Source organism: Hyaena hyaena, unplaced genomic scaffold (assembly GCF_003009895.1).
Source record: "Hyaena hyaena isolate Hyena2069 unplaced genomic scaffold, ASM300989v1 scaffold_232, whole genome shotgun sequence".
Taxonomy (NCBI): Eukaryota; Metazoa; Chordata; class Mammalia; order Carnivora; family Hyaenidae; genus Hyaena; species Hyaena hyaena.
The window spans coordinates 906,522-923,427 of record NW_024080864.1 but is presented as its reverse complement, the minus strand read 5'-3'; the positions used below and the strand labels follow the sequence as shown (position 1 = coordinate 923,427).

At 36.9% G+C, this 16,906-nt stretch overlaps 1 protein-coding gene across 1 annotated transcript in view; it reads left to right on the top strand.

Moving 5' to 3' along the window:
* Positions 1-16,906, top strand: part of PDE4D (phosphodiesterase 4D) — a 285,677-nt gene that overhangs the window by 73,488 nt on the left and 195,283 nt on the right. The window contains exons 3-4 of the mRNA XM_039243827.1: positions 5,162-5,198; positions 12,627-12,700. Coding sequence (XP_039099758.1) covers positions 5,162-5,198; positions 12,627-12,700 — 111 coding nt within the window. The remainder of the gene's footprint in view (positions 1-5,161; positions 5,199-12,626; positions 12,701-16,906) is intronic.

Genomic DNA, 16,906 nt, shown 5'->3' with positions numbered 1-16,906 from the left:
TCTCTCTCTCTGACCCTCCTCTGGTCACACTGTCTCTCTCAGAAAAATTGTTTTTTAATTTTTAAATCATATCTATGGAAAAATAGAGTTTAATTTCGCAACGTATACTTGGTAGCCAAGTTTTCCATCATAACTTTATTGTCTGAAACCATAGTTTTGACATTTTAATTTAAAATGGTAACAACACAAAATATTCAACACCCCCATGAATTTTTTCTCCATGAACCCAATTCTTCATCTATTATTTTAACATTTAACTTTATCTTATGAGTGCTTTATCAGAAATAAGCACGTTATCTTTATGATATTTTATTTTTTAATTTATTTACTTTTGAGAGAGAAACGGAGAAAGTGCACATGCTTGTGCATCAGTGGGGGAGGGGCAGAGAGAAGGCGACAGAGGATCCCAAGAGGGCTCTATGCTAATAGTACAGAGACTGATATGGGACTCAAACCCACCCACAAGCTATTTGAGATCATGACCTGAGCCGAAGTAAGACACTTAAGACTGAGCCTCTCAGGTGCCCCTTTACTAAGTTGTTTTTAAAGAAATGAGAAACTAAAATGAATTTGATTATTCATACACTTACCTTTTAATATGTTTAGATTGATGTCTGCTTGAAAAATTTTTACTAAAATTTTACTGCTTGAAAAATATATTACTAAAGACAGACAAGAATCATCAAAAATGTTTTAAAAGCATAAAGGCATGTACAATTTTTCATGACTCCATATATTTAATGTTAAAAGCAATATATAAAATAAAATATATAACATGACTCTAATTGTGGAAGACATTCTGTATTCAATAAAAATGATATATAATATACATGTGCTTACATACTCCAGAAGGAAAATATTGGCAGTTATTGTTGAGGAGTTCTGCAGGGGTTTTTTTTTCTGTATTTTTAAAGGTTTCTACAGTTTGTATGCAATTTACATTCAAATTGTATTTATCAGTTTTTGAAAAGGTCAAGTAGATTGTGTTTCTTTTGTTTTTAATCTTTTATTTATTAATTTTGAGAGTCAAAGAGTGAGCAGGGGAGGGGCAGAGAGAGAGGGAGAGAGAATCCCCAAGCAGGCTCTCCACCGTGAGCACAGAGCCCGATGTGAGGCTCAAAGTAGATTGTGTTTCTCTGTTTGTTTGTGTATTGTGTATGTATGTACTTGTGTGAACGTGGGAGCAGCATGGTGAGTAGATGTGTTTCTCCTGCGTGTTGTCAGGTAGCCAAGGAGCCCAGACACATTTTTATGTACATATTAGACATGGGAACATACTTGTTTCTCTCTAATTCCAAAAGAAATGGATCGAGGGTGAGTTGAAGAGAGGTGATAGTTTTGAGCCAAAGGGAAGAAACACACCAGGATTTCAAAAGACCAGTTATCTGTACGTTTATCAACTCCCTCATCCTCCTGACCCGCTGAGAGGAGAATTTCTTTCTAGTTTTATACAAGAGAGAGTGAAGCGCGGAAGATCTAGACATTGGCTCCAGATTAGATTCAGAAAGTAAGCCTCATATGGAAACCAACTTGACAATAAACTATTTGTTAGAAAAGAAAAGAAAAGAAAAGAAAAGAAAAGAAAAGAAAAGAAAAGAAAAGAAAAGAAAAGAAAAGAAAGAAAAGAAAGGAAGGGAGGGAGGGAGGGAGGAAGGAAGGAAGGGAAGAAAGCCTCAGCCCATGACTTTGCTTCAGAGTGCTAGTTCATATAACCACTTGTGCTAAAGTTTGCAATGTATAACATGCAGGCACAGGGGGTACTTTGTGGCCATTAATGCTTTTGGTATCATAGGCTTAGGGGTCTTTGCTTAATAAAGTAACACTTTCTTCTCATTAACTTCATCTGTCTTTCCTTCTGGTTTAGTAATAATAAAGCATGGAAAGGTTGCTGCCCTCGTGTGCTTCAACACGGTTTTGAAATGAGCAAGTTACAAAATTATGTTCTGAGGTGCTGCTGTTGGTTGAATTTATTTTGTTAGGTGACAAACATTCCCCCCCTCACACACACACATTTAAGTCCTTGAATAGTTTCTGAATCCCAGCAAAGTCGCTGTGAAAGGGTTTGCTTTTGGGTTTTGCTCCTTCAGCTTTTTTGCTAATGTTTTGGCTTCTTATTACAGAAAGGATTAGGGTAGAAAATAGAGTAAGAAGTGATACAGACGTAGGGGAAGGATGGCCAAGAAGTAGTTCTTAACTCTTACTGTCATTCCTCTTTGGAAAAACAGAAAATTCAACAGTGCACGTTGAGCCTTGTATTCCCCTGCCCACGGAACTCAGCAAGTTCTCTGTAGAAGAGGGCAGCCTTCCCTGCCTAGAATAGGTGACTCTGTTTCTGCCGATGGTAGCCCAGACAGGATACTGAGCACTTCCTTCCACATCATAAGACTGGAGGTGCATGGCACAGGCTGCTGTGACTATTACCTACACGCAAATCTCCTTATCACCCACATACATAATACATATTTACATACAAAGTAAAAAATTGAGCTTTTTTTCTGATCCCAACCCCTGTTCCCTGTCACTCTCTTCCAACCTGTCCCTATAAATATACCAAACCCCCAAAGCTATTTTTCTTCCCTTAAAGTGTTCCCATTCCTTTTTTATTAAAGTTTGTTGTTGTATGTTGGATTTTATTTAAATGAGAGACACTGTTACATAATCTTCTTCAGAAGAATCATATCACCAGGAGGGACAATTTCAAATCTCCAGACAGTGCTCATTGCAAACTTGAAGCAAGCTTCTCATCAAATGTTAGGGTACCCTAACAGTCTCTTCCCATTTTAGGGAGTCTCGATGATCTTGTTGTGTGTTACTATAATTCCTTCTAGCTACACTTTAATTAGCTAAGTTTCTTTGTTTAAAAACTTCCTTTTTGGGAATGCCATTAAAATGCAGCGTTTCAGAATCATTTTCTATCAAAGGGTTTTATGTGTGTGTACAGTTATAGGTGATTAAAAATTACACATACTTAAAGACAAATTATTGAGAATAACAAAATGAGTCTTCTTTGGATCATACTTACCAGATCTGATTTTTTATGATAAAAAGCACATTGCATGATACAACTAAAATATATGTTCGCATAACATTTATTTTCCTCCATTCACAAAATAACATACATTTTACCTGCATAATTGTAATGGTGACAGTAGGTCTGATAAAACATTTTAATATTGAGGTGAGGACTTAGACCAAGTTTTAAAAATTATATATTTGTTATTTATTCATAAATGATTTAAGCTTTACATCATTTTGAAAAGAAAAGGATAGGACATGGCCAGCCCTTGATTGAGAACATCTGCCCACTAAAATAAGAGAGGGGCACCTGGATGGCTCAGTCAGTTAAGCATTTGACTCTTGATTTCAACTCAGGTCATGATCTCACATTTCTTGAGTCAGAGCCTCACATTGGGCACCATACTACCAGTGCAGAGCCTACTTAAGATTCTTTCTCTCTGTGCCTCCACCACTCTTTTTCTCTCTCTCTAACTAAATAAACTTAAAAAAAAAAAAAAGAAATAGTAGAAATAATTTTACTGTTACTGAACTGAGACAATCGAGGTATTTGGCAAAAACAATTTCTGAGCAATTTAAAAGAATGAAATCTCTCCATCACTAAAATTATAACCTCTTTTGTGCTTTGACAGGAATAGAAAGCAAGACTGATAAATCATCCTAAATATTGTATATTCTAAATATATTTTTTACATATAAATAAATATGGGAATGGAATACAACCAAAGAAAGAATTCATAGTAAACATTCACACCCTTTTTAGTTTAGAGTCATCTAGTATAATTCATGTAAAAAATTAGATGACTTATTTCCAGGGATCAATTTCAGATTGGTGGTGTGCCTTGGTCGGGATAACTTCGTTCTTAGAAAATAAAATTTATAGTGAGGCAATTATAAAAATAAATTAGAAGACTGTCCCTTGGGAAAATATCTAGATTTCACATTATTTTAATTTTGGCCATCTGAATAATCTCTACAAAAAGCAGGTCCCCTTCCCCTCCCCAAATGTAATCTTGGAGCGAAGCGTTGCCACATAGCATGTTTCCTTTAAAGTGTGTTCCAACCTTTCTCTGCTTTCTATTTTCCCACACTTTGAATTTCAAGATCTCTGTAATTTGATGACGACCGTAACAACTGGTCTACTCATTGGTAATGATCCGTGTACTGACGTCATCCATAGGCTGCTTGTGCTGAAGCAGATTTCATGGGTGTTGTTTTAGGTCATTCAGTCTGTTTCAGAATTGTTCATGACTGAGTGAATAGTTCATTTGCAGTGTTCTCAGTCAAAGTCACGTCCAGGAAGCTTTGTGTGTCAAGTAATTACATTCACCTTTGATGAAAGAGCTTCAGCTAGCCAGATCAAGAAATACCCCATGGAGATTTTGGAAATGCTTCTCACGAGTTACTCATACTAAGAAATACCACGAAAGAACTCTAGGCCCCGTCCCTCACTTTTCCTCTAAGTAGAATGTTGCACAACTTTCCTTGCCTTTCCCGGTTTCTCCGAGACACGTCATGCTGACACCTTGCTCCTGCATCCGAGGCTCAGTGTAGCCGAGGTTGCTGCAGCAACAGCACACACGGGGTAACATTCCCCCGTAGCTACAGCAGCGGGACGTGAGTCAGTTGAAAAGTTTCGCTGGGTTTTTATTAGTGTATGATGCAGTCCATGTCATCTACAGTTGCCAGCCTTTCCAAAACTCACACACCATGATGTGGAAGACTCTATGCTCATCACCTTCAAATGTTAGCTGGTCCAGGGGCCTCTCACTGAAGCCACTGTGGTTGCCAGCTCCTTCCATAGTACCCTTAGTAATACCTGCCATAAGAAGACACGAGTAAACCTCCGGCCCTTCTGCCGAAACTCCGTTTCGACTGTTGCATATCCTGTGTAGTTAATAAGCAGTAGCGACCTTGCTTGATGATCAAGAAACTCCTTTTAACCAAGTCAACTGGACAATGCTTAACATCCCAGAAGACATTTTTTCAACCCACTGGCGGGGAAGAACATGTGCTGAAGAATAAGGATGGAATTACTGTAATTCTCGATGGGAATTTATGAACGTGGAACTTACCATTTAATATCGATTAAAAGTGGTCATAGAGTTATCATAGTTGCTAACCCAGGATTTGGTTTGTTTTTCAGACATGGAGATGACTTGATTGTGACTCCATTTGCTCAGGTAAGCGTCGTTTGGTGAATGGGCAGGTTTGTTGCAGATTTGAAAATTTAATTTGGGGGATTAGTTCTGGTTCTTAATTTCGTTGTAAATCACATGCAAGTACAAATAAAAATTCTGTGGTTCATTTAAATAATTCAAAGGCAATGTTAGAGGATGTGACCTTAACCATATTGGACTGTTTCCTATAAACCCATAGATCCAAAGAATGTCTTTGATTCAGATTACAAATTACCTAAGTGACATACTTAAATGGGACCATCTTTCTTGAACTGATATGAACACTAGAAGCAGAAGTCTATATCATGGATTAAATTTAGTATAATTAGGTACATGATCAACACTTGGAATTTAATATTTCAGTTCAATCTAAGGCTTTTTTTACTCCCTTTTTTATGTGTCATTTGTACAGATTTAAATTTATCTTTATTTGTTCCCTTTAGATATACAAATAATGTAAATACTTTAACCATATGACATAAATACTAGATGATAGAATGATCTAAACCATTTGGAATATATATTAAATGGTTGAAAAGCAGATATTCTTTGTATAGGTCAGTGCTTTGCTACCCTAGCTGTACATTTAGAATCACCTAGAAAGCTATAATCCCAGATCCCCGTCCATATTCCTGATCAACCGAATCCAAAACTCTGGGGATTGGATCCAATACCTGTAATTTTTAAGGACCCAGTATTTTTCCAGGAAAAGTTGAGAGCCACTGACATAGTAGACTGGGGACAGAATGGGATATTATTCATTTAACCAGGGCATGAAACAGGCTTAAAACCAACACTGACTGCTTAAAAGAAATGTTGAGTATGAGAATACAAGTGATCCAGACAGATTACAAAAACCATAATAAGGACTAATCGTAATTATAACTAAAACTAGTTCTAGTGCCTTGGGCAACTCATTTAACTTCTCTAAGGCTTCTTTTTTCAACCAGTAAATATGGAGGACTTTTTTGATAAAGGTGGACCCCAGTTCAAACCCCATCTCTTCCTCTTGCTCAGTGAATGGCCTTCGGCAAATCACAGAATTTGCCCCAGCCTGGTTTACTCCTCTGCTAAATGACAGTTCTCATAGAACCTACTTCATGTGGTTTTTAAGATACTAAAATAAGCTTGTAAAATGCTCAGAACAATGAATTTTAAGTGTTATTATTACTAAGAGCTTTTTCATCTCTAAAATGTTATAATAGGTTTAAAAAACTATAATGGCAGTGTTTAGATAATAGGATTATGTATAATTCTTCCACTTTTTCAAATTTCCTGAAATTTTGTAGTGGCTATAATTTAGACAAAAAATTTAGTGAATCCATAAATAACACACTGTATAATAGTGATTTTTTTTCATTACTGCACACAATTAAAAGTAGAATGTGACCACCATATCTTTTAGAAGGTTAATGTCTTGTTTGCTTAAGGTTTTTCTGGAGATCATAAATTCTTTCTAGTACCTATATTTCTGTGTTCAAAAAGCATTTACACTCTTCATTGTTTTAATCATATTATATGATAGCAAGATCATATAAATTTAGGAATTTTTAAATGATTACTATTGAGTACCCATAATTTTATTTCTAAGAATGGGAGCTGGGTGAACAATTAAAATCGGGTAAAATAACATAAAGTAACCATCACCAAACATAGAAACAATCATTCCAACTACAGTTTATTCAGGTAATTAATTATTCTTGCTTCTGACTAAAGTCTCTAGATACTGTAAGAAAAAATATATCTAAATATATAGTAAAAAATGAGAAAAATTCTGTGTTACAGTACTTCACATAGTATTTATTAAATGATAAATGCTTTTATTAAAAAATAGATTTTCTTCAATAAAGAGATTAATAAATTTGATTTGGTCCTTGACATCAGTGTTCTTAAATTCCTTGGAAATCTATATAATTAGGCATATTATATAGTATTCATATAATCTACAAAAAAGCTGACAGAATTATAGTACACTGAAAAATCTATACATGTAAAAATCACTTAGTCTATGTGAGTAAACTGTTTAATAAATATACATACTTAATACTTTTTGAAATTAAGATTTTGAATATTAACCAACTGCATAATATATAGGCATATCTGATGCCTGAAAATAATCCTAGAATGTATTTAGAAGGGTTTATTTAAGATTAGCTTAATGATTCATAACACCTTATGGAAGGTGGTTATTGGCACAGAGGCTGCAGACTTTTTCTTTTTAGGCACTTCATATTTTTCACAAATGGCCTTTTACTCGAGTACATGATCTGGAAAGCTATCCTAGAATTTAAAAAAAAAAAAGAGAGAGAGAGGAAAGAAAAGCCTGTTACATCCTGAACAGTTTCACCACTGATGGGGCATCTTAGGGAAAGCAAGTAAAAAAGCCCAGGTAGCAACAGTTTGTCTATGACCTTTTCTTAAGCGCTATTGCACACCTAGCATATTTTGTTGAACTAACCAATAATACCTTAAATTTTTAGTACAGGATAGAATAGTCACCACTGAATGCTAAATATAATAGATAATGCTTAAAATAAAAGATGTTTAGTCACTTGAAGTGATGTCAACATTGTTTAGCTTAATATATCATTGCTGTTTTTTCAAATGGACAGGAGACTTGATTTTAGACAAGTTACCCAAGGCAGTGTTCAAACAGACCAAGAATTAACCCCTTCCTCCAGTATGCTTTGAAGTTTAGAATTTCACACTAAATTATCCTGGCTCAAAAGACATTCTCCTTTCAAAATAGGATTTTTTTTAATGTAAAAAAAATTAAAAAGAGATATAAGCAAAATAAAAAAATGAAAATTTCCCATAATTCCAAACCCCCGAATAACTTGTACTGACATTTTACTTTATATCTCCCTAGGTTTATTTTTCTGTATGTCTTTTCCTTTCCATAATCCTTAATAAGCGGCCTCACACTATCTAGAGAGGTCAAAGGTCTCCAAAATCCACCTCACCTGCCTCTACTTGAGAACTCATTGCTTATGCCCCAGTGCCTCTCCAAAACGTGAAAGGACCCCTCCCTGTTTTTTTCCCCAGTCATGGTTTCCTGTGAAGCTAAGAGAACAAAATCTTGTTATAAGAGAATTTAGAAAGACATCCAATTTGATGGACATGGCTGAAACCTAACTCATCTTGCATAGATGTAATCTTCAGAAGGAGTGATATACTACTGCTTCAGACTGTATTCCCATGTCCACAACACTGTTCGGGTAAGAAATGCTTGCTGGTGCTTGACCTAGCCACCTCCAATTTCTTATATTTCCCCTATAAGCTCAGAATCCTTTTGGTCCTCAAAAAAGTGACACCTTTATAGCTGTGACTCGTTTCCATTTTAAAATATTCTCCTCTGTTTTTCCTGAAATCTTTTGGTGTAGGGATTTCTGTAGGCGCAAAGGTTAGGCACTGAGAGGAACCCCCATGCGATGGCACATCATGTCTCCCTACAACTGTTCTTTTCCTTCCAAAAGTATAGTAACAGTTTGGCCAGACTTCTTTTGGTAGCCAAGGAATACCAATAAGACACAACACTGATGAAATTTAGGAAACTCTGATTTTTAGTCAGCTGCCTCTGGCCACACCAGTCCAGATATGTGTTATGACTACCTTGTAAAACCATAAGCCAACTAGAATTCTCATCTTGAAGTAGAAAATGTTAAAAGAAGTGGAATATTTGACTAAGGAGAAGCCAGAAAATACCCAACTTTATCTGGGATCCCTGAAGAAACGCTCATGTTATTCAGACTAAGGAGATATACAGGTAGGAACAGCTGAACAACTTTTTAGATTTAATTATATGAAACCATCAATAGTCAACCTCTGTTGACCTACAAAAAGAGCAATTTCCTATGGTTTAACCAAAACATAACTTGGAAAGAAGTTTCCTATCAAAATGACCTTTCTGTCTTATAAATAGTTACACTTTGACTCCAGGACTTTTTTTTGTTGTTATTGTTTTTGTTTTTGCTTTTGCTTTTGTTTTTGTTTTTTTTCTGGAAGTAAAACTGCCATGGCCAGTGGCAACCCTTGGTCTGTATTTTAGCACCATCTATTGGTATAAAGTGTATTTGGAATGAAATATAATCCTCAGAATTCTTTGTTACTTTTCAAGCAGGAGCTTTTAAGGAGAATGTTGTTGCCACATCTTTTTTATCTGTCTGTCTGAAGCAGCCTCCTCTTTAAATCTTTTCAAGAAATCATTATGACGAGAGTATACATTTCTTTTAGGCCATTACATTCAATTGGTTAACTTTTTAATGAAGCCCACATTTTTCTGCTATTTTCAGTAAATCTTGTTGGTTAATAAATGTTTAAAAGTATTTAAGAAAATCTGAGAGTCATCTGTGTAAATAGCATTTAATCTTTCTCCTGGGCCAGTACATGGTCCCCCTCTGCAAAAGTTTTCCATAGCGCTATCACGATTTCTTTCCTAACATGTATAGATGTCTCATCACTGCAAATGTATTTTTGACTTTGACTGATTACGCTGTTGCTTGGAGGGGTGGAATAGAAAGAAATGGCCTTCATTTTCTAACCATTGAGCTGTGTAAGGAAAACCCTCAAGGTCCTTTTTGGTTAGCACGCCTGAAGGAGTGGAGAAAAGTATAGGAGCTTTAAAGTCCTGACTACAGTTCTCAAAAGGTTGAATTCAAAGGGAGTTCTCGAGAACTACCCTAAAACTAATGCAAAGAGTAACTGAATCCTCACTCCAGGGCTTGAGTGAAACTGTTTCCAGTTCTCCCGCTGGAACTTGCAGAGGACTCTGGTCTGCAAGCCAGGTGAGAGCATGAAACACCCACTCAGGGTATTCCTGATGTAAGCACCTGGGATCAATCAGCAAAATGCAGGACAACGCCCCTTCATATGTCTGGAACTTTTATTTCACTCCTCTGCCAGTATCATAAGTGTGCCATAGTGCAGGAGATAATAATTAATCCTTAACGGAAATTTTATGAAGTATTATTTGTCCTGTCACAAAACCAATGATTTAATACCAGCACGCATAAGGCACGATGTGTTTACAAAATTATTTACTGCAGCAGTGTTTGAAAAGCAGACTTGAGGAGACACCCTAAGAGTCACTTCGGAGAGGGGACAGGCAGCCTGCCTGGCTGAGGGGCTGGCAAGGAAATTTCTTTTTTCACTTTTTATTTTGGAATATTCATACATATAAGAGAATTTATCTAGTGATTATCTAAAATATAAAGAACACTAAAATCAACAGCTAAAGAAATAGAGCAGTACCAATATGTATAATACCTCTGAGCGTACATCCCCAATTTCATCTACCTGCCTTCTCTCACAAATAACAATAATTTTGGTTTTTGTCTTTATTCATGAGGGAGATCCCTTTTACATTCTACCCCTTTGTTCTATTTAAACTCTGTCCCATGTGAAGATATAGATTGTGCAAAAAATACATTAAATTTAATGTAATAACAAAATTATCTGATATAATACCTTTACTGTAACAGAGTCAAAAACGTTTTCACAGAAAAACAATTATAGTCTATCTTTCATGAACTAATGTTTCCTTTCAAATTAGCATAGAATTTGAATTAGCTGCAGCACTATTTCTGTTTATGCAGGGGCCAAATGCAGTGCACTTACTGTAATTTATTAGATGAAGGTTTCAGAATTCTGAGGTTAAAATTTGGTCTAGACAAAAGGAGTATTTAGGGAGTGCAATAATCTCATTTAAAATGTTTTCGTAGTGTATTTGATATTCAGTTCTCAAAGCCTAAATTAGGCCTGCATGATTTAATGACAGTGGATCATTTATCAGATTTATTTCTATTTCTGCATCATTCAAGATTTCATGCCTAATGAAAGACAGCATGCTCTGATGTCAGCACTTGGCTATTTGAATACTCCGTCATAGGCAGCGTGACCTTTCAGTGCTGTGAGTTGTTTATATGTGATAATGAGCCAGGTTTTTCCAGTGACTGAGTTCATCATGGTTGGCACCTCAGGAAGCACCATTAACCCCTTCAAGGGATAATGCTGTAAGTCACTGTCCCTGGGTATAAACAGCACCCCAGTGACTTACAAGAATCAATGCCAGTTTCAGAAACGTCTGAAACATTTTGTCTGAGAAAAACATTTAGACTGGCTTTAGTCTTAGTCAGAGTTAGATGAAAACATTTTGAAAATAGTTCTGGGACTATTTGGAACAATTACGAATTTGCGTTCCCTACCCCCCTTTGTTACCAATGATAGGCATTAAGTAAACTCCCATATATGTGCTAGATCATAAAACAAATGGAATGTGGCCATCATGGGCTAATATTCATTGAGTGCTTTCTGTTTGCCAGGCACTGTCCTTGGCACCTAACCTGTCATTTCATATCATCTTCACAACAGTCCTCAAAGATAGCTATCACTATCCTGGGTTACAGAAAAGGAAACTGAGGTAGACAGAGATTATGTAACTTGTCTAAATTCTCACACTGAATACATAACAGAGCCGGGCAATCTGGGTTGTTAGGTAATATCTAACAAGACAATTGCAAACTATGTTTTAGATAAACTTAACATTCTGGCTGTCACCCACATTACCTATTAAATCACCTGATTGCAGGCTCCACCCTGGGGGACACTCGCCCATTCTAGTGCAAAGGGAGGCAGGTAAAGCTTTTCTGAATTTTCTCTCCTGGTCTTATTTCTGGTTCTTTTGCCATCTTCTAGCTGAACTAGAATTAGAATAAGAAGGACCTTCTGAGGTAGGTGGGACATTCTGGCCCTGCCTTGTGTGTGTGGGTGTGTGGTGCCTATGTATTCATTTCTTCAACAAAATTCTTTAGTGCCTTCTGTGGGTCCAAGGGTGGTCCCATTTTATGTGAAAATGCATCCCTAAGAATCTTGAAATTAATGAGTCAGATAAACTTAACAAAGAAAATAATTTCTCTTTATTTGGTAGTCATGTGGCGACGGTGGAAAAAAAAGATTTTAAAATTCACCTAGATTTCTGATTTTGGAAGTCTGACATTCTTAGTGAATGTTTAAAGAGAATTTGGGAATCTATATTTAAAATTTTACCCCTAAAGTAAGAGTTTATTATTGTTTTGCATTATACTATTTCAAATTTGCATAATACGTAACAATGCTGTATGTATATTGCCTAGGATATTGTTTTGGTGGTCAAGGAATCCAGGAATACGGTGGCGGCTGCTGCCACATCACCGTATTCATAGACAATGAGGAGAAATGCTTGGAAAACCTTTGCAGTCGGATCACTCCAGGTTTCAAATAGATACATGTAAACTTCACTAAGGGCTAAAAGATTCTTTAGTGGTTTGTGAAACTAGTTTGCAAGCAGTATCAAGTTTTCATTTAACAAACTACTGTTTACATCACTAAACCATTTTAAACTGCACTATAGATGGCTCTATTCCAAGGAGCTTAAAGAGTCCCTTTTTGTTGTAGGTCTTGGCCAGCCTGCGAACTGTACGAAACAACTTTGCTGCATTAACTAATTTGCAAGATCGAGCACCTAGCAAGTAAGTTATCCTTTCCCCCACCCCTCCATGCTAAACTTTTAGACAGCGTTTTCTGAGTCTGAGTGAACTCAAGGCAGTATATTAGATTTCTCTCAGTCGTTGCCCTGTTGTCTAACCATTCACACTAAGTCATAAGTCCTAAGATGTCCTGTTAATTTTCTATAACTACTTCACGGTGATGATTCTAATATCAGAAATGAAGCAATATGAGAAATAAATATGGTGCCTGAATCTGTCAGAAATCACCTGGCATAATCAGTTCTCCACCCAGTTATTCACACCTAGGGTAACTATAGTTTTGGCTTACTTCCTAAATTAACCATGGACAGATAATCTCATCAAGCCCTGAAGTCAATCCAAAATCATCCTCTTAATTCTAAGACAACAATAAACTTGGAGAAGCATCATATCATATCAAAGACCTTTGATTCTCCTGCTGTTACTGAATCTCCCATCAGGAGCCTCATGGAGCGGTTAATAAAATTTTAATGGGGTTAATTTTAATGTTTTTTTTTTTGTGTGTGATAACAGAGGAAGCATTTGAAAGGCAGAAAGCTGAGATGGGAGACCATTATAATTTGGAAGGTCTAATAAAGGTGAAAAATCTAAAAAGAGAAAATAATTTTCCATGATTAAGTAGAAAACTAATTATTCAAATACTCCTTATTTTGACATTCTGCCATTAATAATAAACATCAACTCATTAAAATATAAACCCCAGAGGCACCTGGGTGGCTCAGTCAGTTAAGCCTCCAACTTTGGCTCAGGTCACGATCTTACTGGTTGTTCACAAGTTCGAGCCACATGGGGCTCCATACTGACAGCTCAGAGCCTGGAGCCTGCTTTGGATTCGGTGGCTCCCGCGATCCCTGCCCCTCCCCTGCTCTCTCTCTCAAATAAACATTAAAAAAATAATAATAAAATATCAACTCCAAATAATTTTTCAGAAGAAAAAAAACATTTCTTTAAATAAATATTAAGATAACAGTGAATAGAAATTTATTTGAAATTATAACATGTCTAAGTGCATAAGAGAATATGAAATATCTGAATACTTTTTAATAGTTTTAAAAGTTTATTTTTGGGGCACCTGAGTGGCTCAGTCAGTTAAGTGTCCAACTTCAGCTCAGATCATGATCCAACAGTTCATGGGTTCAAGCCCTGCATTGGACTCTGTGCTGACAGCTAGGTCAGAGCCTGGAGACTGCTTCGGATTCTGTGTCTCCCTCTCTCTCTGACCCTCCCCTGCTCACACACACTCTCTCTCTCTCTTAAAAATAAATAAAATATAAAAAAATGTTTATTTTTGAGAGAGAGAGAGAGACGGAGTGCAAGCAGGGGAGGGTCAGAGAGAGAGAGACGGACACACAGAATCCAAGGCAGGCTTCAGGCTTTGAGCTGTCAGCACAGAACCCGACACGGGACCCAAACTCGTGAACTGTGAGATCATGTGAAGTCGGATGCTTAACTGACTGAGCCACCCAGGTGCCCCAGAACATCTGAATAATTTTAAATAATAATCCCATAATAATGTAACTGACACATTCACATCTTCTATGTGAATTTAAAAAAGCTTTGGCCACTATGCATTTTCTGTGATAGTAAATGTTTTTTAAAAACCAATATAAATTCTATAATGCAAGTAATTCAAATCGAACCCAGAGGCTTCAGTCAATTGCCCTGCCTTCCTGGTAACGAGTTTGCAGGTCTGTTTCCTCAGTATGAACATTTCTCACATTCTTCTCCACTACCCCTCATCCATTGGGCTAATTGCAATTCATTCTTTAGATTGCAGCTTACATACAATTTATTTGGGGTCATCGTCTAACACCCAACATACACGCATACACACAGGTCCCAGACCTGATGGTACGCCCTTCCATCTCTGTGTAATTGCATCCTGCACCTAACTCTTATGTTAGCACATATTCCTCTATGCTCCAGGTGTCACTTTACTTGTCTGAGTGCCCCTGAAGAATGTCAGCCCATGGCGATCAGGGGTTGTATATGGTTGATGTGTGTTCCTGGTGCCGAGTTCAATAGCCAGCAAAGAGCAATCACTCTGCATATGCTTGTTGGCTAGAAGAGTGAGGTGATACTGTAGCATGTGGAATCTGAGGGGGTACTTGAGGTATTTTTTTTACCATTACCAAACATGTCTTCTATGCCCCATGGCCATATAATATCTCACTGACCTCAACAGCCCTGTGGGGATTTTGGCATTTGATAACTCATAGGTAAGGTCACCTCCTCTTTGGAAAGTCTCAGCCTCACAGGAGGCATGAAATTTCTGGCATCACTCCCAAACATTTTAGTCCCAAATATTATTCAGGAAATTGAGGCATGGCCTTGAACAGGCAAACTAGAAACTTTATAATCCTTTTACACTTCCTTCAGACATGCTCACTTGGGTACCAACGTCTAAACCTGTGGCAGGCAAAGCGTTGACCAGACAGATGTGAAGGCAGCAGACTGGCCTTCTGTCTCTAAAGAGATAACCTAAGATCCATTCATTGAAAGACAAAGTTTTCAGCTGATTTGCAAGGACAAAACAGGTTAAACTGGAAAGGAGCAGGTAGAGGAGGATAGAAACTCCTAGTTTGTGCCTAAATTTGACCTACTGCGTGTCCGGTAACATCTAACCAAACAATATTAGCTGGTAGATGCCTAGTAATGGCCTTTGTAGTCTCTCTTTTGGTTAGTGCAGATTTATACCTCCTTTACTGATTCAAATCAAATCAACCTCTTCACATATCAGAAGAGCAGAATTCAGTCTATACAGCCAAGTTCTGTGCATTCAGTGTTAGCGAAATGGCATAACCATGGCTCATCACATGAAGACCATGAGGGAATCAGAAGTTTCCCTGCTGGACACTTAGGATGGCACTAAAACATTTCCAAGCTTACCCTTGGCTTTCATGGAAGGCAGGTGCAAACTTGCACAATCCACCCTTTTTGTTTGCTACAGGAAACAAGTCCAGGAAAAATGCATGTGAGGCCTGGACCCTGTGGATACTCGAAAGTGCATTGCTGACTTTGCTAGTTTACCACTAGTTACTATCATCTTGCTCTTTCTTGCCCTGAGATTTTCAATTCCAGAGTAAGTTCTGGCCCATTCTTCATTAAATGATTTACCACTGTAAACATGGATCAAATGATTAATATATTCTGCTTGTCATTGCTTGTTGAATTATCAATTTTCCCAGTCCCCAAGTTGTAGGATTTTTATTAAGAGAAGATTAAAAATAACAAGTCAATAACTTGATTTTCTAAAACCATAGACAAACTTAAGACTATTCATTAGATACCTTTTTTTCAGGTAAAATGTTTTCTTAATTTTCACAGAGCAAGGACTTAAAAAAGAGTAATTAAGGAATAATATACTCTCAACAAGATCACATCTACTTCAGAGTAGCATTTTAAATCATCACCCTTTCTGTTTTATAAAGCATTAATCAGGTTTTACATTTTCTCATTTCACTTACTAATAACAACCAAAATAACTTGGCAGTTGACTTTGGTGCATTTCCAGACAAACACAAAACTTCAACCCCAAACTGACATCAATTAACTTAAAAGCAGTAAGTCAGAGCCAGACAGGGACTGGAGCCAGGGCACTGAGAATTTACAAAGCACTAGACTGAAGCCCCCAATTAAAAGACGTGTCATTTCAGGAGAGCAGATTTGAACACAGCTCTGCAGGAGACATTTGCACAGATGCATGGCTCTTCGTCCACTTTCCACAAAAGCATTTTTGAAAAAAAGGCAGAAAAGCAGAGTGCTGGCCCTAGAATCCCACTGCTTTAGTTGAAAATTCAGCTCTCTTACTCTGAACAAGTGATGCGACTTCCCAAAGCTTTATTTTCCTCTTTGGTAAAATCAAAACAATGAGACAGCCTGCCTTAAGTTTTCTTTTGAGGATCAAAGTAGATTATTCATCTAAAGTGTTCACTTAGCACAGTGTCTGACACAGTAAATGTTTTATAAGTGTTAGTTAAGTGTTAAAGATCACTATGCAATATTTTAAAAGCTTCCAATTGTAAGCAATAGCTTTATAAAATTATATTCCATAAATGGAATTCTTTTCAACATAATTTACTAAACACTGAATAGTGGATACATTGTGCTGGACTCCGTAGAGAATACATGTTAGTTATATAGCAGGATTTTTCAGTTCAAGGGGTATATAATCACCTTGTAAAACTT